Below are 21,906 nucleotides of genomic sequence, written 5' to 3'. Positions count from 1 at the left end.
TAGCCATAGATGGGCCCCATATTATGCTGGTATGCCCAGCCATGCTGTGTAGGTAGAAAACATTATTTTGCCCAGATCAGTTTTGCAGGGTCTAACCTGTGACTCTCACACAGAGTCCTGAGGTCCCAGGGGTTGCAGGAAGGGCCACCAAATAACACAGAGCCTCCTTACCTACACCTTTTGGAGCCTGATCAAGGCAGTATTTTGGATCGGGGGCAGAAAAAAAGTAGTGCAATGAAATGTATGAAAAAATAGTACACATTATCATTTTTATAGGAATCACAGAAAATTATTTCTATGTATTTGTGCTCCCTCTACTGGTTCCTCTGCTTTTACTGAAGGAAGTCAGAGGAAATTTTGCCATTGATTTCAGTGGGAGCAGAAAAGAGGTAAGAGAGCCAGATTCCTCATAGGAATAATGCTGATGGACAGCCAAAAACAATTGAGCTAGTTCTATAAAAACTGCCCTATAATTTGAAAAGTAAATAGAATTGCACAAAGTAGAAGGAGATCCTGAATTTATCTTATTGCCTGGGTAAAGACTTAGCCAAACTGTGATGTTTGGCTAATGATAGCGTATTTAGTCATAAGTTTAAAACCTTGTTTTCAGAAGAACTGAGTGCTCAAATTCAGAGGGCTCAGCAGGAATTCAAAATATTTTTGCAAATGGTGTCACATGGCATTTGGTGTCTTGTAACTTGATGAAAGAAGCTTCAGAAGCAGGAAAGAAGAGTACAAGACAAGTTTGAGAAAAGTTTTGAGAATGTCACAGAGAAAAAAAAGAGGAAATAAATAATATAGTAAAATGTTCCAGTTGCAGATGATCCTAGGTTAACTCTCAACTTGTCACTTCCTTGGAAACTAAGTACTGTGGGAGAAAGAGAGGTGATTGCAAGTGATAATAGTAAGCTGCTGCTTGTTAGCTGAGTCACGATAATTGAACCCGTGTAGCCTGTTTCAGTTGCTAAGTAATGTGTCCTAGTGCTTACTTTTTGCCTGAAGACTTAAATGTCTCAGATACTGTTTTTAGTCAGCTTTACTTAGGTAGACTACATGCATTATTTATTCATACAACCTTTTCAAACTTGACAGACTAAAACCTCAATGTCTTCTCATGGAAATGAGTTCATAGATTACTTACCTGTAGTGTAAAGCAGTGCTTCTTTTTCTGTGTTGTAAATAGGTTGCTTTTTAATGTACACAAGCAATTCCATTGTAATCCTATTCCTCTTGTTTTTAAGAATAAATAGCTGTTTCTGATTTATGTTCTTTAAACTACCCACAGTAGGGATTGTTCCTCTTTAAATTACACAGAGTAGTTAAAGCTTCAGTGTTTTCACTGTTTTCCAAGATTCTACTAATCCAAGCAGCATCATCTATGCACACACTGAGAATTCTCCTAGAAATTGCAATGGCTTTCTAAAGCAGGCAGCTGTTTGCACTCCTGTTGTAGTCTGTGTCCTTTTCATCTCTGTTCATAAACAAGTTTTTCCTTGCCTTTAATAATATTTACTGCCCATCTCCCAACCATTTCAATTTCCACACTAATCTCTTCAAGATTTTGTGATCAGAACTGAATGCCATGATAACAGTGAGGATGCATTACTGTTTTACATAATAACATTATAATATTTTCAGCATCATTTTCTGTCTTTATCTCAATACAGTCTAACATCCTGCTTTTTTCTATCTCTCCTCATTGAGCAGGTTTTCAATAAGCAGCTGTATCCACCATGATACATCTTTGCTTCCCTGATTGTTACCATGTGAGTCACTAAAATGGTTCCTTTTAATGTGAGTCTCTTTGCACCTATCTACTCTGTATTTCATCTGTCATAATGCTTCCTCAGCATGTTGTAAACAGGATCTGTAAGTTGTTCATGGTATTCTGTACTAACTTAAGAAATTCACGTGTTCCTCCTGCTGATTCAACTTCACCATTGTTCACCATCTTTTCTTGCTGCTTGCTAAAACCATTCAAAAAATTGGTATAAATCCTTTGATCTCTACTTGTAGTCTCCTTTCTTGAAAAAGGACGATTTATTCCCTAATTTTATGTTTCTTGCTTTTTTAAGCTGTTTATATCTCATAATAGAAGAGTACCTTGTAACCTTAACTTCCGCACTTCCTCCGTGCTGTCAGGAGGGATTTTGTCAAAATTCAGGTTGTATGGATAAATACACATTTTTGTAACAATGTGTTAGCATTGTTATTTGCTATCAGATTTGAAAACCTTGGTTTAAAGTGTTCTTTCATATCCTTAACAACATATGTTAACACCAACAAACTGACAGAAGAGCTTGAACCATGAATTGGAGTCTTATGAAATTTGGGAAAGGATTCACCTTGCTAAACTTAGTCATAGAGCAGTTAGGTATCTGCTAGTTAACTAGATTTCCTGTAGAGACAGAGAGACATAGACAAGGAGACGTATGCATGTCCAATGGGCAACTCAAGCTGTCAAAATAGAATAATTTTTACAGAGGTTGAATCTCTAATAGGTATCTTAAGGTATCTGTTGTCTCCATTGACATGAGAGGGGGCTAGGGTAGCTATTTTAGGATAGACAATTAACTCTTAGATGAGTGAAATTAGGTGAGAAGAATCCAGCTGCCAGTGATCACTGGGGTTCAAAACACATTCTTGTTTATGAATTCCTTAAACATCTTTCCTAATAAATAATTGGTGTTTTCATAACTATTTGCTTGCCCACAAAGAAGCAACTTCTACACATTCTATTGTTCTCCGGTGTACCTCATAAAGTGGGTTCCCTTCTTGCTGTTGTCTGGCTCTTTCCTCCTACATACTAGATTCATTAAATCAGGCCTGTAGTCCCAGTTGTCCTCAGTCTTGTTTTATCTACACTGCCTGCCAGAACTTTTCATATTTCACTGTTTCTTATAGCACTACCAGCTTTGGGCTTCTGCCAACTCTGACACAATAAAACAAGGTACTAGGCAATATTTTCTTACATAGTCAGTTCCCCATCTTCGTTGTCATTGGCTATCGTGCTCCAGATTAACTGTTGAAAAGACATAGGTAGCTCTCAGATGAGTCTGTGGTCATTCTTGTACCTCTGCTTTCCAAATTTCATGCCAGACATCTTCCTTCTGCAGTCTCAACTTACCACATACACCCTACTATCTCAGTATCACAACTCTATGCAATCCCTTGTTACACTCTTCCATTAAAATCTAACCAGCTCTCAATCATTTTTTCTCTGCAATGCTCTTACAGCTTTGATGCCTTCTTGTTGTATGAGAAACACACTCTTCTTTCCCTGTGTTTGAATATAGCCACTAAACTGTGTTGTCTCAATCCAACTTTGTTTTTCTTTTGCTTTTTATATGACTTTCAGTGATGAGGGTGACAATTTTTCTCACTTCTTTCTCTTTCCTTTTACCATCAGCATTGCATAACTCCGTTCCATCCATGGATAAAATTACTAGATTTTCAAAAGTCAAGACTATTTCCTAGTACAAGGGACTACATCAGATTTTCCATGCCACAGCATAAACACTCAACTTGGAACTTACATCTCTTCCTGACCAGTTTTCTTTGTGACATCTGCACTTGTAGGAATAGGATATCTCAAAAAAGTCAATATAACTGCACCACACCATTGGGAATAGGAAGATACCACTACGCTACCTGTGTCATTCTGAGGAAGTGAGGCATATAGAGAGTAAAGTACTGTTCACTGTAGGAACATTACTGTTACTTTTGAATTAGGCTTTTACCTACATATTTAAGTCTGTTAAATGTAATTTTGACATTATATCATTCCTGATAGGGGGCAGAAAGGTGACTGATGCACCTGATTTGCATATAAAATTATATCTTCTACAGAAGCCTGGCTGTGTCCTCAACTTCATTTAGTGAGTGAAGAGACCTTCAGTTACAGTGTATACTTTGAACGTAGTTCTGATCCCACAGAAAGGCTTTGAAAGAACTTCGGCAGATGCTGTCAAAGTCCTACCCCCAGTTACGTCCACAGCACACGAACATTTCTTTGCTGTGGTCTTCATTTTGAGCTGAGTATGTGCACAGCCTCTGTGAACCCAAAGAGCTTTTTTGTGCTGGTTTCCAAATGTACCTATTCTGTCAGTCTGTATAGAGGCCCTTTATACTATATATACTATACTATATTATACTATACTGAGAGAGAAGATAATTATTAAGTATCAAATAGCTTTCATATTCAGATTCATATATTCACTTACTTGAATTTAGTTGAGTAAGCTAAATTAGGGTGATGGGTACAGTATTTGGGAAACATTCTGGCAGAGTTGACTGTGAAAGTGATTTGGGATGAAGCGTGTGGATATGCGTAATAACTTATTCTTTCCATTTGCTAGGAGATTTAAGAAAACATTTTTGAATCCCATGCCTACTTATGCAGTATCAGTAGGTTTGAAGACAGACCTCCTCTGCCAAGGTGCTGTCAAATCATGCAGTGACCACAGCACACCACCACTCTTTCTCAAAAACAAATGTATGGCACATTTTAGGAAATGTACATGGAGCAGAGAACTCCATTTACAGGAAAAATGGAAGCATGAAACACTTAAACTACTACTTCTGCAAGGCATTATTGGGGCATTTCAAAGTGTTTGGGAATGTCTTTTTATATCAAGGTATTTATTTTTCAGCACCTTCCATGGACTTCAGTCTTTACTAGAGCTAATGTCCATATTTCCCAGGAAGAACTAGCTGACATCAGAAAAAATGGAAAATCTTTATTTGTATCATAAAGCGGATTGTTTAAAATGTATTTCTTGCTCTTTGTACCACTCCTCTTAGTTTCATCTCTTCTGCCCTTTTTGTTATACTTGTCTTTTTCACCTCTGTCTTCTCTAATTTGTTGTGTTTCCTCATCTCTCAGATTTCCTCTTCACTGAATCATAGAAAAATAGGACTGGAAAGGACCTGAAGAGTTCATGCAGTCCTTCCCCTCCCCCTAGGCAGGATCAACTGTCCCTATATCACTCTTGACAGATGTTTGTCTAACCTGTTCTTAAAAACCTTCAGTGATGGAGGTTCCCCGACATCCCTAGGCAACCTAGGTCACTCTCCTTAGCATTAGAAAGGTCTTCGTGATGCCTGACCCTAGCCTCCGTTACTGCAATTTAAACCCATTACGTTCTTTTCCCTTCCATTAGGGCCATATTTTGTCCTTGCTGTTTGTCCAGACTCTCTGTAAAACCAGTAGCAGTTCTGTTGTGATACAAGGCAATATTCTCTCAAAAGCTTGTTCTTTATTCCCACTTAGTTTCTTTCTTTTTCCTTATCTTATGCAAAATACCTTGTTACTCTATCACTATCATGTAACTTTCTGGATGCAGGGAGCAACATCCCTGATCTCATAAGATGACCTTAATACAGGACTCCAGTCAGCTATCCCAGGTGTAGGAATATCCTACATACATAATTTAAGAACAAAGTTTAGTCTTGGAGACCTAATTCATTCTTTGCTTCTGCAATTACCAATCAATACTACCTTCACGGTTGACAGCTGCATGTAAAACTGATGTAAAAGAAATAAGAATTAGGCCGTCGTGGTTTAATGCCAGCCAGCAACTAAGCATCACGCAGCCACTTGCTCACTCCCCCCTGGTGGGATGAGGGAGAGAATTGGAAGAGTAAAAGTGAGAAAACTCATGGGTTGAGATAAAGGCAGTTTAATAGGTAAAGCAAAAGCTGCACATGCAAGCAAAGCAAAACAAGGAATTCATTCACTACTTCGCATCAGCAGGCAGGTGTTCAGCCATCTCCAGGAAAGCAGGGCTCCATCACACGTGACGGTTACTTGGGAAGACAAATGCCATTACCCCGAACGTGTCCCCCCCTTCCTTCTTCTTCCCCCACTTTTTTATTGCTGAGCATGACGTCATATGGTCTGGAATACCCCTTTGGTCAGTTGGGGTCAGCTGTTCCAGCTGTGTCCCCACAACTTCTTGTGCCCCCTCAGCCTCCTCGCTGGTGGGGTGGGGTGAGGAGCAGAAAAGGCCTTGACACTGCATAAGCACTGCTTGGCAGTAACGAAAACATCCCTGTGTTATCAACAGTGTCCCATACCAGCTACTATGAAGAAAATTGACTCTATCCCAGCCAAAACCAGCACACGGGCCCTTTGCATTTTTCAGTTTATTCTTATAAAGTATTATGCTGCACTTTATGCTTCTTATATTCATCTTATTCCTCTAGCTGTAGTGTGCATACATGTATTCCTGCCAGATACTGATCAGTGTTGCATACAGTCATCATTCTCAGCATGTCTGCTATATCCACCTACACAGAATGGCACTTACAGCAACTGCTTCTGTAATTTCTGTGCCTCCTTCTGTCTTTGGATGGAAAATGCACAACAGTCATAAATATAATTCATATCATATGTACGTGTCCAAAATTGGGAAAAGTCAGCTATTGCAAGTTCGAATTGATTCTGTCATCTAGAATCTAATTCATAATCTAATCATCACCTCTCCTTAAGGCTATTTCTGGAGTGGAAATTATAGTGGATGAAAAGAGAGAGAGTATTTTAATGCAATTTCATGACATAGATAACTATCATTGTTCTTTAAGCAGGACATTTACAGCTTAACCGTCATGTCTGTAAAACAGGGGGGGTGCTGGAAATTATGTAGGGAGTTAAAGATGGAATCCTCCCTCAGTCCCTGGTCAGGCCTTAAGGTGACTCTTCAGCCTCTTCAACCCCATAGCTCCGTTTTCTCTCGCAAGCAGTGAGTTAAAAACCATCAATCTGTAAATATCCCTTATATATTGTTATTACACCTAAGGTCACTGTGCATCCAGACTTCACTAGCCATATCCCTTTTTGCCCAGCTAAATTCTAAGAATTTCTTACATTTGTCCAAAGATTTCTGGATGTCTGACAAGAAAACCTCCAAGCTTCTGGGTATCCCAGTTATTTCAAAAATACATTTGCAAATGAATTATGCAATACATGTGCAGAGAATCAAACATTTCCTAGACTTAGCCAGGATACTGTGCATGTGCCAGTGGCTGTGTGCAAACTTTGCATGCACAACTGGAGAATGCAGAATGCCCTCTCTTTCTGGTGCTTCCTGGGAGCTTCACATTTATTGTGTACATGCTCAGGAGTTGAACAGTTTGGGAACTATATGTGTAGCATGGCTGGAAAATGTTGGATTTTCCATCTCTGTCTTACATGATCATGTGTTTCTCCCTGAGAAATACTGATGGGAAATAGCATAGAATCATAAAAAATTAAGGCTGGAAGGTCAAGGTTCAAGAGATCATCCAGTCCACTGTCTTGTTCTCAGGTGGATTAGCTATTCCAGTATTTGTCTGACTTGCTCCTAAGCACTCTTACAGGAACTCCACAGGTTCCCCCAGCAATTTATGCCAGTGCTTCACTGCCACGTTAGACAGCTTTTCCCAGCATCTCATTTGAATCTTCCAGGTTGTTGCGCCTCATTCTCTCCACTATAAAATGTAAGACAGGCTCATTTTCTCCTCTTTTCATTAGCTCTACCTACATTTGAGGCAGGCATCATATCCCACTTAGTCTTCCCTTCTTGAGATTAAACATGACCAGTTCATTCCAGGTGTCTTCATAAGCCTCAGGTAACTCCCAGGCCTTCAGCCGCTCTAATTATTCTCCTCTAGTTGTCCACATTTTTTCTGAAGTGTGGCGTCTAGCTGTGGACATGGTGCCCCCTGCAGAGGTCTTTCCAGTGCAGACATCACTCCCCCTCATGCAGCTTGGTATAGGAGTTGCCTTCTCTTCACTTCTGCAACATGCCAGGACTGCTGGTCGCATGTTCAAACTGACAGAATAATTTTGAACCCTAATCCTGTCTTACCGCCTACCAAAAAGTCCCTCCCAGCATGTCATCGCCATGTAAATTTAGTAAGCGTGTTCTCTTCTCCATCATCCAGGTTGTTAAGGAAATACTGAGTAGTGCAGAACAAGGACAGACTTCTGTGAAGCACCATATACACACACTTCCATTTCCACAGATAGATATCTATCCCCTCGGGGTTTTTTTCTGACTACTTTTGCATTCATTCTGCAGCAATTTCATCTAAACTATGTTTCCCTAGGTTATAAAGAATGTCATACGAGGGAGTGTCGAGAAACTTGTAAAGTCAAACCACCTACTGCTTTTTCCCTGTCCGCAAGGCCAATTACCCTGTCTTAGAGGGAGATCAGATTGGTTTGACACAGTTTGTTCCTAACAATCCATGTTGTTTGTTGCTACCTTGTTTTCTTGCGGGTGCTTACAAATTGTTTTATTATTTTCTTCAGTACTTTTCCACAGGTTGAAGTTTAGTTGACTGGACTATAATTTTGCAGATCTTCTTTTTAAAGATAGCTACTACATTTGCTCCTCCATCCTCACAGATAAGCACTAACATCTTTAAGATTGTTCCAGATAGTGTGCAAGCATCTAACTCATCCAAATACTGTACGTTTCTTGCCTCACCTAGGCTGAAATCTTTAGTTTTGCCAGAGATTCCCTCAGACAACAGACCCAGAGCCCAAATGCATGCCTGTTTCTGAAAGTTGCAGTCTGGAGTGATTTGGGCGTAATGGATGGGCAGTCCATTTCTGCGGCATTCAGAGGAGGCCAGCCCTCCTAGTTGACTGCTTCCCTAGGAGAAGATATTGTAAAAGTAGATGTTCTGGACTGGGAGCTCTCTGTGGATAAAATCCTGCCCTTAGTGAAATTTTTTTAAAGTTGCCCAGTGCTTGCATGGGTCTGAAAGCTGGAAGCCTTTCAGTCAGCTTCTCAACTATTATCCCTTTGTCTAAGTGCCAGGTTTCTTTTTTAAAATGTGCTTGATCCAAAAAACCTTCTTGAGATAATAAAATGTTTTTGTTTCTTGATCCCTAGGGAAGTCAGCATAGTCTAAAACTGGTCAGATAAATAATTTTCATTACTATTAGAGGGTAACTCAAAGTTTCTTCCTTTTGTGTTATATCATTCCATGTGGGAGGTAGGAAAAGGAGTTGTAATTTTCTCCGTCCTTAAACAGACCCATAACAGGAATAATGTCATTAAAATTGTTGATATGTATTCCACAAAAAAGTGTCATCTTGAATGTGATCAGATACCTTTATCTACCATGCCATACAATTTGTTGTCTACTTTGCATCAGTCATTTCTATGTGTTCTGGGAGCATATTATATATAATTTGAGTATTACTAATGAATCCAGCTCCTTTTCTGAAGTCATTTGTTCAGCTAAATATCAAAAGAGAAAAACTCATACTCCTTAGAATTCAAGAAATAGGTTTAAATTACTGACTTCAAGCAAGGCCAAATAGGCCTTTATCTTCCCCCTTTCTGAGAATGCAGATAACAGCTGTCACTTAAAAGCGAAGCCTTTTAGTACATTTTTGCAATCTTTTTTGATCAATATCAAGAATCAACATAAAATAAAGGTATAAGTAGCAGTCACCTGAGTGTATCAGGACTGTATTACTGTATTACTAGGCTCTGAAAAAGCTGTACTGCACTACTAGAAATTAGCTCAAAACCATAAAGTCCATTGTGTACCTTCATTCTGTAGAGAGATGCCCTTTGAATTTGCTGGGAGTTTTATGTAAAAATCAGTACCAGAGAATGTTCCTAGTTTTCAGTCCCACATGAAAGCTTATTGTAGGCAGAAGGGATTAATGGTTCTTTTCTTTCCTCTAGTGAACAACGGAAAACTACGCTGTTGTAAAATTTGTAAAAAAAAATTGCAAAGCCAGATTCATGTATCACAGTGTATCATTTGCATCTACCGTACTCGCTAGACTTTTTAGGAGTGTCTTACTTGACACAGTCCTGATGTGAATGGGGCTCAGAAGTTTCACTGCATGTTTTAGGCAAGGACAATTTATCGATTGAGAAATAAGATTTCAACATTTTGGTTTGTTTGCTAGATCTAATGCCATAAAAAAAATTATTCCTTTCTGTAGGAAAGGGATTTTCCCCCAGTTTATCTTCTCTTCTCCATTCCCACTCTTCTTGGCCCTGGTCCTGCAGTATGAAAGGACCTCTCTGAAACAATGCTGATTTATATGAGAATCCACGTAGGGAATAAAAGTCTGACTTAATGAGTCAGAAGACAGGTAAGGACATGTATTTATTAAATCAGAATGCTGCTGTGAATGTCATAGGTCTCTCATCACCCATTTCAAACAAGTATTTAGCTTCTCATTAGATTAAGTATCTGGTTAAACTGAGAAAAAATGGAAAGTCAGAATTCAAAAGAACTCAGATTGCTCCTGCTGTAACACTCTGTCACCTGAACAAAGTCCATAGTATTTAATGCTCCTATGGGATTTGTTCCCCAGAAGTAGATGGGTGAGGTCGTGCATTGAAAGTTTCCTGTTACTGCTTCATTTTCTAAATACCTATTTTTACATTTTAACATATAGCTCCATCAGCCCTCCCAGACGCAAGTGGGACAAGCAGCCTCACAATCCAATCTCCTGCATTTGGCTCACAGTCAAGCATCTATGTCTCAAAGCCCAGTGCGTCAGGCTTCCTCTTCTTCCTCCTCATCCTCCTCCTCTTCAGCTTTGAGTGTTGGCCAGTTAGTCAGCAGTAAGTATTGCTCCCTGGCTCTCCTTAATTCTCCCCTCTGTTTGTCCTCCTCACTGCTGAGTTTCCTGATCTGCTTTCCCTCCTTTTTTTTTTTTTTTCATATGGTAGATTGTATATTGCTAAGTAGAGTGACTTACCAGTGAGAACTGCTAAGTGCTGTCATGGATGGGGCTTAAGGTAAACATGCCTTGAGAAATTGTAATCAATGCTAAAAATGGTCAGAAAAATGGTAGCAGCTGTTAATTGACTCATGAGGGCAATTCTTATAACTGAAATGTAGTTTATGTTCTTTGGAAATGAGAAGTTTTTTGAATCCGTGAATATAATTAATTATATTGCTCAGAATTTGGTAGACAGATCCTCCTACTTCTGGTTAGGCTGCTTGTTCATTACTGTTTGTTTGCTTAGTTAGTAGCAAACCATTTTGCAAACCCTAGCACTACACAAACCTAGAGTGAGAGACCTTTCTTGCCAGGAAAAGCTTGCACAATTTAAACAAGAATGAACTGTAATGTGGGAGAGGAGAGAGAAGCACACTGCTGTGAAATAACTGAGTTTCAGTGCTAGGATTATAACAGCTCACCTCCCGAACAGCCCTTTCTTCCAGACCACATAGTTCAGAGTCTTTGCTATTACCTTATCAGCATTAACTTTGGTCTTTACATAGCAAAAACAACAGGCTAAAAGTGTACATAAGAAGCATTAACAGCTTTTGCACATCTGCAAAAATCTGAGTGTATTGGATGACCTTGTTCAAAGATACTCCATGTACGTATTTCAAGTAAACAAACACTATAGCTCATGCTGTATTGGTAATGTAAAATATATGACTGATACAAGTTTATGAAGGGCTTGGAGAAACTGTCATGCAAGGGAAGATGTGAAAAAATCTTGGTTAGATTATTTCAGAGATTGTTTACATGGGGAAATTACTAGCAGAGCTATAGTGGTAAAATTATGCTGGTATAACTCCCAGTGTGAATACTTTTATTCTGGAATAAAAATATCTGCATTGGTAGCTGCAGGTACATAAAATATATAGATACAGATATAATTATAGTGATATAAATATACTGCTATTGCTCAGTCAGTAAATTTTCTCATGTAGACAAGCTTGTAGGAAGGAGACAAATAAGAGGCTTCACGTTAAAAATACATAGAGTTACCCCTTGTCTATGTGGGAAAATTGACTAAAATAGCTAGTGCAGAATAAGTTACTTTTCAATGGCTGGTCCAGAATAGCCTCCCTTGTGGACATTCTTATTAAAAAAATATTCTAGAATAACTATTGAGGGGTACTCTACCCCACAATAGTTATTCCAGTCAATTTCCCCATGTGGATAAGTGCACTACCCGATAAAAGCAACATGGAAGAAGCCCTTTTAAGTTTACAGGATAAATCCATCAAAAGTTAGGAGGTGCTAGAAAAATAGTTAGCTGTTCAACTGTATGCAAGTCCTCCTAGAACATGTGTTTTATGATAATGATATACCTTGTGATTAAAATCACGTAATCATGATTTTTTTTCTCATCCTTCTTTTAGTGTATTTCCAATGGAATTGTTCTAGGGATGCATCAGAATTACTAATGCAACAGGTGGGCTGTTGTCCCAGGGTTTGCTCCCTACCTGATACACTAAACTGTTCCACAGTTTGCATAACATTTGAGGTAGGGAGCTGTAAAAGGGTGAGGGATGATGTTGCTTCAGGCAGTAGAGGGCTGAGGAGCTGAAGCTTTCTGTCTGCCATGTAATTCCAGTGCAATGGCAGGCAAGTCACTTAAAACAGATTTTTCACAAGTGCTCCCTCAATATCCAGCTTGAGACTCTGGACTTTAATTTACAGAAGAACCTGGTACTCACAGTTACAATTTTAAGTGCACTTTCACTGTGGAACTGTATAAAGACCCATTTAAAGACACAGTCTAAAAAATCATCTCCTACTTGACCTAGACTGGGTACCCCAAAATGCTTTGTCCCTTAATATCTGTCCACTTCTCTGTGAATGAGAAGGGGAAGACCCTCATCTTGTAGAGACACAAGAAAATAAATTAAGATTTAAAAAACAGAAGAGCTCAAGAGGAAATATCTTTGGTGAAGAGCTTTAATAGAGGTCTGGGGCCACACACTGAACAAGAAAGGCGGCAATACATCAATCAGTTCATCCGTAATGAAGCACAATTCGTCCTGTGCACTGGACAAAGCAGGGGTCTGGGGAAAAAGAACTGGTAATCCAGGGCTCAAAGACTGTGCTACACTGCGTTGTGGGCTCCTATAACTCCAGCATTTCGTAGTTTCTGAGTGTTTATTTGTGCAACTCTAAGGATGTTCTTCTAGCTTCATTTTTTGCTTGGATAAATTTCAAGGTTGTTACAAAAGCAGAATAGTAATGTAAGTCAGTCATATGGTGAGATAATGCTTATATTCATAGTTGGAAATATGAGATCTTCTGTCAGTTGAACAGATGGAAAAGCTGATAGGCTGTGTTATCATCTTGTTGGTCCTGCTCTAAAAGGAGTAAGACACATGCTGTGGTCATGGATTTGGCTGAGAGCAGAGGAGTATGAGGCACAGGAATATCAGTTTGGGGAAGAGGGGGAGATACTCTAATGAACATAGACTTTCTATTTGTTCCTCTCAGGTTTGACTCCTTCCACCGCTTGTCTTGTTTCAGTCCACTACTTCCTCATGCTGTTCTCCACACAATCTACGCTCCCTTCACCTCCATGCTTTTGTTCCTCTTACCTTCTCCCTGCAGTCCTTTCCCCGCAGTCCATCATTCCTCAAGTCTTCTTCCCTTTTTGGTTCCCCTCCAGCTCCCAGTCGGTCTCTGTCCCCAGACCACATCTGTGTCCCTTTTACCAGCCTTTTTATTAGGTAGTTGCTGTCCTCCTCTACCTTGTTTTACCACCAGTGCCACCTCTTTTTCCCTGTTTCCTTTCCTCTACCACAGTGATTACTACTCTCTGCACAGGCCCTCTCTCCCTCCACTCCAAACTCAAATCCCTGCTCCTTAGTAGTCTTCAGGGTTTCTTCCCCTTTGATCATTTCTTTTTCTTGAGACTCAAGATTAATTTTTGCCTGCTCTGCATCCAAATCATGCAGATGCCACTCTCACCCTCCCTAGAAGCCATCAGAAGATTGTGGAAAATGATCACCAAGAAGAGAGGCAAGTCAGTCTCTCTGTTTTTACTGCTGTCCTGGCCCAAAGCAGGCCAGAGCCACAACCACAGGAAGGGGGGTTCTTTTCTGTCTACTTCAGCCTTAGGCTCAAGCACCCTCAATACAGAGAAAATCCTAACAAAAACTCCACGCGGAGGTCTAGCAAATCTCTACTGAGTAGGTATGAGCTTTGGAGGCTCACCTGCTTGGAGTCGTTGGAGACAGATGTTTACTTGGGATGGCAAGAAGCCCATTACTGACATAAAACTATCTCCCTGACACCTATCAAGGCCATGCTTCAAGTTGTAGGGAAATTGAAACTTCATAAAGAAAAAAGGTTATTACATTTTTTTTAAACCTGGGCAGAAAAACATGTTTTATCAGCCTCATTCTCAGAAGCAGTTGACTTGAAATTTGAATTATAATGGCAAATGCCAGGCAAACTTAGCCATAGTCAATACCCTACCTGAGATAATGAATGGCCCAGAGAAGATAGTTGGGGTGCTTCACCCTTGCTCAAAAAAAAAAAGAAAGGTCCATTAAATCAAGTGGGGAACTGAGAGTAAAGAAAATGCTTTTCATACAATCAGAATGAGGAAAGTGGTGTTCTTGGGAATTAATTCACTGGGACCCCGATCATAAGAGCATTCCAAAGGAAGGGGCTATCAATAGGGATCTCCTGTAAAAAAGCATGACAATTACACATGAATAAGAAGTTCTGGAATTGTTTTAAATTTATGTTTCCAGCTTCATCCAGTCCCTAGCTATTCAAGACCAACAGACTATGTAATGTGAGGGGCAGATCAACTCATTTCTGCCATTTACATAGCGTTATCACACAGACAGAAGTAAAACAGTCATCTCGATGATCCTTAATGGCTGTCCAGCATATTCTTGAGAGCATGTAGCCAACCACAAACTGGAGCTAACGCTGCACACATAAGCCTGGTTGAGCTGGAACATAAGTGACGTTGTTCCAGGGCACAAGAGAGCTACCTGCTGGTTTCTAGTAATGTGGAAAAAGCCTACAAGAAAAGAAAATATGGTCAGTTCAGTAGGGAAAGATCAAACCATCTGTGTAATGAAACATGAAAATGGAAACATGAAAAGGATCCTTTACAGCTTTTCATTGTCATTGATAATACCATCTTTTTAGACAAATAGTCTTAATTGATCTTCACTAATTTGAAAATTGTTTCATGTAACTAAAACCCCATTTGCATACAACTGTGACTGCACACAGGGAAATAAATAGAAAGTCATCCCTGTTTTGCTCCTTTGCAGAATCCATTCAGCTTCTGGGTGCAGATCCCTGAAGGGCAGGAGCACCGCTTTGTCAAGCCCATGGCCCATAATTGAACAAAGCCTTCTTAGTGTCCCAGCTCCCACACTGGCTAGCAGAGCTTTGTATAACAGGCCTACAATTGAAATATAGTGTCTGCTGAAGTCTATTCAAAGTCTTTTAGTGGGATGAGGCCTGCGATGGGTCAGTGGTTCCGAAAGAAATCCGTAGGCATGAGGGCAACAAGAAACAACTTGTGGCCTCCTGAACATCTTTTTGATTGCTTTACCCCTCCTGAGGCAGAAATATTGTTGTTTCCTTTTCCTTATTCATTCCAAAGCTGCAGTCCAGTCCTCCAGGAGATGCCCTAGAGTCAAGTACCTTGGTAGAGATTTACCATATTCCCAAAATTGTTGCTAAATATAGTAAGGTTCATGTAAAACTAGGCATATTCAGCTACCTTATTCTGTTAATCGAATTGCTTAGAGCAACATAACCTCAGTAAATAATTATTTTGGGCAAGGTTCTGCATACTTACTGTAAAGAAAGTAAGTCTCTTTACAAGAGTCCACTTCACATCAGTGAAAATACTACAGTACTATGAGAAAGGGTTCAGAATCTAGAATCAGAATAAGAATAAAATAACTTTAGTGTTCCATGTTACTTGTTTTTATTCCTTTTACTTTTTATTCTAGTCGTGTTTTCTTTATGATTTTACATTTTTTCTTTAACATGTTTCCTAATTTTTAAAAAGGTGCATTTTCTTCCCCTTTTTTTAAATTTCCCTTTATTTCCTGTACTCCCCCCGCCCCGATTGTTGTGTTCTTTATAGCTTCTCCTTTTTATCTCATCCTCATCCCTTCATCCCTCACCAGCAACAAGTGCTAGTTATTTTAAAGACAAAAAATTATGGTTGTTCCCAAAGAAAGGACATTTTAAAAGAAGCTCTGCCTAAGCAAGGACTGCAAGATTCATCTCTACTCTTCCTGTCCCTTCTGTATGATTTCTTCATATCGTCTCATCCTCTCTCTATTCTCTTTTGTCTTCTTTGTTTTCTCTTCATCAATTCTACATCATTATTCCTCCTTTTTTCCATTTCATTTTCCTCTTCTCAGTTGCATCCCTCTGCTCATTTCTTTAACTTTTTCACCATATGTTCTCTTTGTGGAAATCACTGGTTTCCCCTCATGCTCTGAGACTTGTGTCTCCATGAAGTTTCTTTCTTACTTCCAGATTCATTTTACTGTCATCTGTTACCATAAAATTAAAATGCTTCCCACAAACAAATTATTCTTCTTTCTTTCCCCTGAGCTCCAGTCCATTTCCCATTAACAATGTTTTGTTCTGCCTTTCTTATCCAATTTACTTTCCATTGGACTTCCTGTGCCAGCTATTTCTCCTCCTGTCTAACTGGGGAAATCATCCCCTGTAATCCCTCCCATGGTAGAACTCTGTGTAACAGAAATTTGCTTTCTCCTTCGGGGTGCACTGAGTTGTCTGTAGCAACTCTTTCCCGTAACTATTAAAATCATAGCATATTTGCACTCACCAACAAACTCATATGGGATTTTTACAAGAATTCAAAAGAGGGAGTAGTATTCCCTTCAGTAGGAAAAAAAGGGATTTCAATGCAGGAGAGCCTGTATTTTATTCCTTCCACTCTGCTCATCCATCTTTACCATCCACCAGGACATCTGGGGGAATTTTAGCTGGCTTTCTTTGTGTTAGGGAATATGTACACATGTCCCCTAAAATAGTCCCAGGCACCTCTCTCACCTTTCTTTAGCACCCAGTAGTTTCATAGACACAACAGCCATTTTTTTAATCAAGCCGTAATGTACACTGGGAGTCTTTAAGTGCTGTTACTGTAGATCCCAACCACTCAATGAGATTGGTATTCTTTATTTTCCTGTTGGCACTGTGCTGCCTTCACTAGGATGTCCACTTCATTTAAAAAGCAGCAGTTTATCTACAGTGTTCAATAAGCCACACTTCCTAAAACGTGAAGTGCACTATATACTTAACTGTTCAGAGAGCTCAGAACTTATTAAAACAAAGCCCATTATCTGTTTGTATATGTTTAGGTATGCCTATGTATTAGTCCACAGAGTCCAAGATTATGTATTGATGGCATTTTAAAGGCAATAGAGTAAAACAGACCAGTGCTGTTATATGATGATGTCAGTAGAGTGGTCTTCATAGTACTATTTGAATTTTATGGAGCTGACAGAAATCAAGGGACTACTTCTACGGATTTCAAAGGGCTTTGAATCACACCTGAAGTAGAAGTGGTTCTGACTTGATACACATGCTATTTTCCCTAGAGTTCAGGGATACAAGGCTTCAGTGTTTTGGTCCACCTGTGTTAGTACTTTCCTCTTCCTGAAGACCCTATGTAAGAATGAATCCTGTTTCTCAACAGATACTCTGCTATATATTACCATCTATTCCCATATTCCTGAAGTGCATCACAGGCTTTTTTCTCATCTCAAGGAGAGCTCAGCCTAATTGTTCCCTCATCCAAGCCCCCCGAGCAGGAAAGGACTTTCCATGATATTCACTGTTGCAACAGTGCCATACCAGAAGGATCCAGCAGAACTTGGCAGAATTTCTCTATAATCATGTGCAAGCAAATAACCCCTTAGCTTTCTTACCTCCCTTTTTATTCCTAACAGGAGTGGGGAAGATTTACAGGTGTCAGTTGCCATAGCGTTTGCTACTGAAAGTTCTTTGGGAACACCTGAATTGTCTTTTGTCACATCCCTAATAGCCTTAGTCAGAGGCCTTAAAGTGAAGGAAGGAAAGAGGTGAGGAAGGTCACCATCTTAGTACATTTTACTCAAGGGAATCTTTGAGGCCATTATCATTTATGATATTTTGTACATTTATCAGTTGCTCTTCAGAGACCCAAAGGGCAAATAAGCATCCAGCTCCATTCTGTGTCTCTGAAAATCAGAACTGGTATGCTAGATAGACTGTGTTTGGGGTAAGTAGGAAAACTTCACACCTCTAAAGGCAATTACTTTACAAACCTGAGTGGCCCCTGTCATAGGACCAACTACTTAAAAGCAAATTATATGCACCCTAGCTTTATACTGAATGAGTGCATGCATGTGTGCACAGGTGAGCTCAAGCACAGCACTGACAACAGGAGGGATGATTCTGAGTGTGGAGCGTTATCAAAACAAGGTTCAGTCTATGTGCATCTTTACCTGTATGCATAGTTCATGTGGTCCCTGGTTACATACATGAGTATTTTTAAAATACTATTGCTATGTGTGCTTCTTACACTCAAGCTATGAATCAATATAGGCTAAATTTATATAGCAGAAAAACCTCTTCCCTCTGTCTATTATTGGACTAAAAGATTTTTTTATAGGACATTTCCATCATAAGGGAATTTTACATCGGGTTTATAAACCCCTGAAAATAAAAGCTTTGTTACTTTAATGCTGACAAGCCCTTAGCTACAGCGGTACTAGCAGGAGCCACTCTCATTTAGGGTTCAGAATAGTAATGTAGTCTAGCACTGTCCTTGGACAACTGCTTGCATTTACAGAAATTGATGGGTTATTGTGCTGCAAACTTTTCACCTAAGAAGTCTGAGGAATGAGGTGAAGAACAATAGAGATGCCTCGCTGGGAGAATGGCTTCACTACACGCAGGATTGCACACCACTTTGAAATCTTCCACCATCCTAGTCCCATGCTGTCTCCAACTTGGCAAACGCTTTCATTTAGCCAGGGATCAGTAGCTTGGGGGGAAAAAAAGTTCCATTCTCCAGCTGTTGTGTCATTTCCCTTGATAAGTCCTAAATTGACCAAGTTATCCAGCACCAAAGGAGCTTTCCTGTGGCAGACATGCTTTATTACGTGCCCTTTCAGGGACAAAGGCTTCTGTGTCAGTAAACTGCTATGGAGAGAAAAGACAGATTTATTCTCACAGCATCATAAGCATTATCTTCTGAGGGGCTAATGTAAAAGTAAAAAATTGTGCAGCATTACCATCCAAAACCTAATGGCTGATGTTGCTGCTCCATGATTATCAACCTGATGGGAGGCAGAATGAAAAGCTTGAAAGGCTGCTTCTCAGAAGGGCATATTTTAAAAGATGATTTTTAAATTAAGGAGTTTTTAAAGACAGTGTTTTCTTTGGGCTTGTTCGTTTGCTGCATTATTTTGGATGTTTAGCTGGGAGTTTGGGTTGGGTATTGTGTAAAAGGAAAGGAAGTTTTGTGAATCTCCTTATTTATCATTAATTTTAGATAAAGCAGAAAGTCTTGATTTCAAATTAAAAACCCAACCAGTTTGTGCATATAGTTAGCCCTCCCCACAGACTGCAAAGAAATATATTAACACCAGCCTTCCTTCTGTATGTGGTAAGAAGGGGAAATAGGGAACGTGACTTGTCAGCCTGGGAAAGATTTTGCAAGGCACAAATGGTGGTGGGGAGCCCAGGCACCGCCTCACTCTGAGGTGAGTTGGCCATTTTCAGGAGTTCAGCAACAAAGTATGTCTTTGAAAATCTTTCACCAGCACCTGGAAACACTGCAACCTAGTTAGCATTTTAGCAATCTGAACATGCTTCGTTACACACCTGCCAAGGCAAGCCTGTTCCTGTTTGGGGAAGAAGACAAAGGGCTAAGTATTAAAAAAAAATGAACATGAATGTCTTGACAATGAAAGTTGGTGTAAGCCTAGCCCACTCATATGTGATGCGAAGAACTGACCTGATTAAAAAAATATTTCAACAGATCCTCAAACAGCCACTGGAGAGGTGGATGGGGTGAATCTGGAAGAAATCCGAGAATTTGCCAAAGCTTTTAAAATCCGGCGCCTGTCCCTTGGCCTGACACAGACTCAAGTTGGCCAAGCCCTAAGCGCCACCGAAGGCCCAGCCTATAGCCAGTCTGCCATCTGCAGGTAACAAGTCACATCATAAACTCTCTTCTCTCCTCTCTGTTCTTAATAATTATTCAGCCTATTGTGAGGAACATGCTTGTGTTTGAGTCTCATGTCTTTAGGATGTATTATTTAATCTGGGACTTAAATTAGCCGATAATGTTGGTATCTGGCAGATAAGATGTTTTTATTGTCTACCCCTAAAATAACTTAGTCTTTTTTTTTCCTCCTCCTTTTTTAAACAAGCGAGAAACAATGTTCCTGGCATTGAGACTTAATTCAGTAGATGAGCTGGAGACCCTGCTGATGCTGGATAGGCACCAGCTGACCCTCTTCATACTGTGCCATTTTCTACAGATAGGGTTACTGAACAAATATTTCATGGCTGCATCCCTGCTAAGTTAAAACCTGTATTACTGTGGTTAGCACTTCACATATAGGATGTTAATGATGATTTACCTAGGCAACACAGAAGGGAAAAAATTATCCTTCCTGCTATCTTGCAAACCAGCAGCGATTCATCTTTTATCACCCGAATGTTTCCTAAAAAAACAGACAACCCATGTATGCAAAGTAGAAGCAGAAATCTGCCCTAATCATAAGAAATGATAATACAGTCTTGACAGAGTGAAAGTAGTTAGAAGCAAACACTGTATATGCATGTATGTGTGTTACAGTAATCCTATGTTTATGCATGAGGTAACAAACACACTTAGGTAACAGCTTTTTCCTCTTGGGCAATGCCTTATAGTCCTTCTCCATCAGTGAAAGCCAAGAAACCAACTCTAAGCTCATTTAAGTGGATTTTGTTCTTGGTGATCCATGAAATGCTCTGTCTTTTTATCTGCTCTTTATACTTTTAATGTATTCCCCATAGAACGGAAGTGTACTTTTCCTGCAGTTTAAGACTAAGGTTATAAATAACATCAGTATGGGGTAGTGAGCTTGCAGCTCACATTTTGCTCAATGATTTTCCATAAAACCCATTGATTGTTGTTAAATACAAAAAGCTCCATAGGATCCTCTCACTTCTATGGTCTCCCCTACTGTTTTTTCTTATAAGATACCTCCCTGTAGAAAATAACCTTTATTCAGTCTATACAAGGATACTACTGCTGGGAAATTTGTTTCAAGACTTGTATATCGTTATACCAAACAACATGTACTGCAGTATCAACACTAACAAGCAATGCCAATGCTATGAATACTATTGCTCCCTGTTGCTAAGGATTAATTTTCTTATTTTTTTTCTTCCCTGGTCAATTGGTAAAGAATGCCTAAAACAGGTGGAGTTTTTAGCAATTGCCAATTTGTTGTAGTCTTAAGTTGCTGTTTAACATACTATACTTTAAAGTGATAAATTGCAGTTTCCTTTGCTTTTGTCTAGTTTGCTGTCTTCTTTCCTCCATCTACCTCACACCTGAGAAAACCACTGGGGATGGTTGAATTTTACTGAGAAAGGGTTCCCCACTAGCCAATTATCATGAAAACCCCAATAAAGATGAGTTGGAGCACAGGCGTGGCTAACAAAAGCCCAGAATGTGGACACTTCTTACAGAGGGCTCCTTAGAGGGGCAAATTGCTCAGAACATGAAAACTGGGTGCAGAAGCTGGTCCCAAATACTTGCAAGGTTATAGGGGTTTTTATTTCCTTTGACCTCCCTGGAGGGATATAACTTTGGGGTGTAGTAACCTGCTATGACTGTGCATTTCTTGTTAAGCACCAAGACAAGCTGCTTCAGTGGCAGTATGCTGTTCCTCAGAAATAGTTTTTCTTTTAATGGTAACAAAGGAGTTTCAGCACAAACTCCAGGGTAATGGAAGGGACAGTAAGTTAAGCAAGTTGAACGACCAACTCGGAGACAGAAGCAGAGTCTTCTGGTGGCTTGTGCAGGTCATGTCAGCAATATACCACCTTGCTGATATGTTCTGTGTGCAAATAACAGCATTTTCTTACCCTGAGACAAAGCATTC

At 39.7% G+C, this 21,906-nt stretch overlaps 1 protein-coding gene and 1 long non-coding RNA gene across 3 annotated transcripts in view; one reads left to right on the top strand and one right to left on the bottom strand.

Annotated features, from left to right (window-relative positions):
• POU6F2 (POU class 6 homeobox 2) overlaps positions 1 to 21,906 on the top strand; it is a 324,761-nt gene that overhangs the window by 300,719 nt on the left and 2,136 nt on the right. For both annotated transcript variants that reach the window (XM_069769722.1, XM_069769713.1), the window contains exons 8-9: positions 10,421 to 10,589; positions 19,785 to 19,953. In XM_069769722.1, the coding sequence (XP_069625823.1) occupies positions 10,421 to 10,589; positions 19,785 to 19,953 (338 nt within the window). The remainder of the gene's footprint in view (positions 1 to 10,420; positions 10,590 to 19,784; positions 19,954 to 21,906) is intronic.
• Positions 14,540 to 21,906, bottom strand: part of LOC138681812 (uncharacterized) — a 43,563-nt gene continuing 36,196 nt past the window's right edge. Inside the window, exons 2-3 of the long non-coding RNA XR_011322005.1 lie at positions 15,570 to 15,650; positions 14,540 to 14,774 (exon numbers count right to left, since the gene is read on the bottom strand). This is a non-coding gene — a long non-coding RNA (uncharacterized lncRNA). The remainder of the gene's footprint in view (positions 14,775 to 15,569; positions 15,651 to 21,906) is intronic.

The sequence above is a fragment of the Haliaeetus albicilla genome, chromosome 2 (assembly GCF_947461875.1).
Source record: "Haliaeetus albicilla chromosome 2, bHalAlb1.1, whole genome shotgun sequence".
Classification (NCBI taxonomy): Eukaryota; Metazoa; Chordata; class Aves; order Accipitriformes; family Accipitridae; genus Haliaeetus; species Haliaeetus albicilla.
This window is presented reverse-complemented; position numbering and strand designations above follow the sequence as displayed.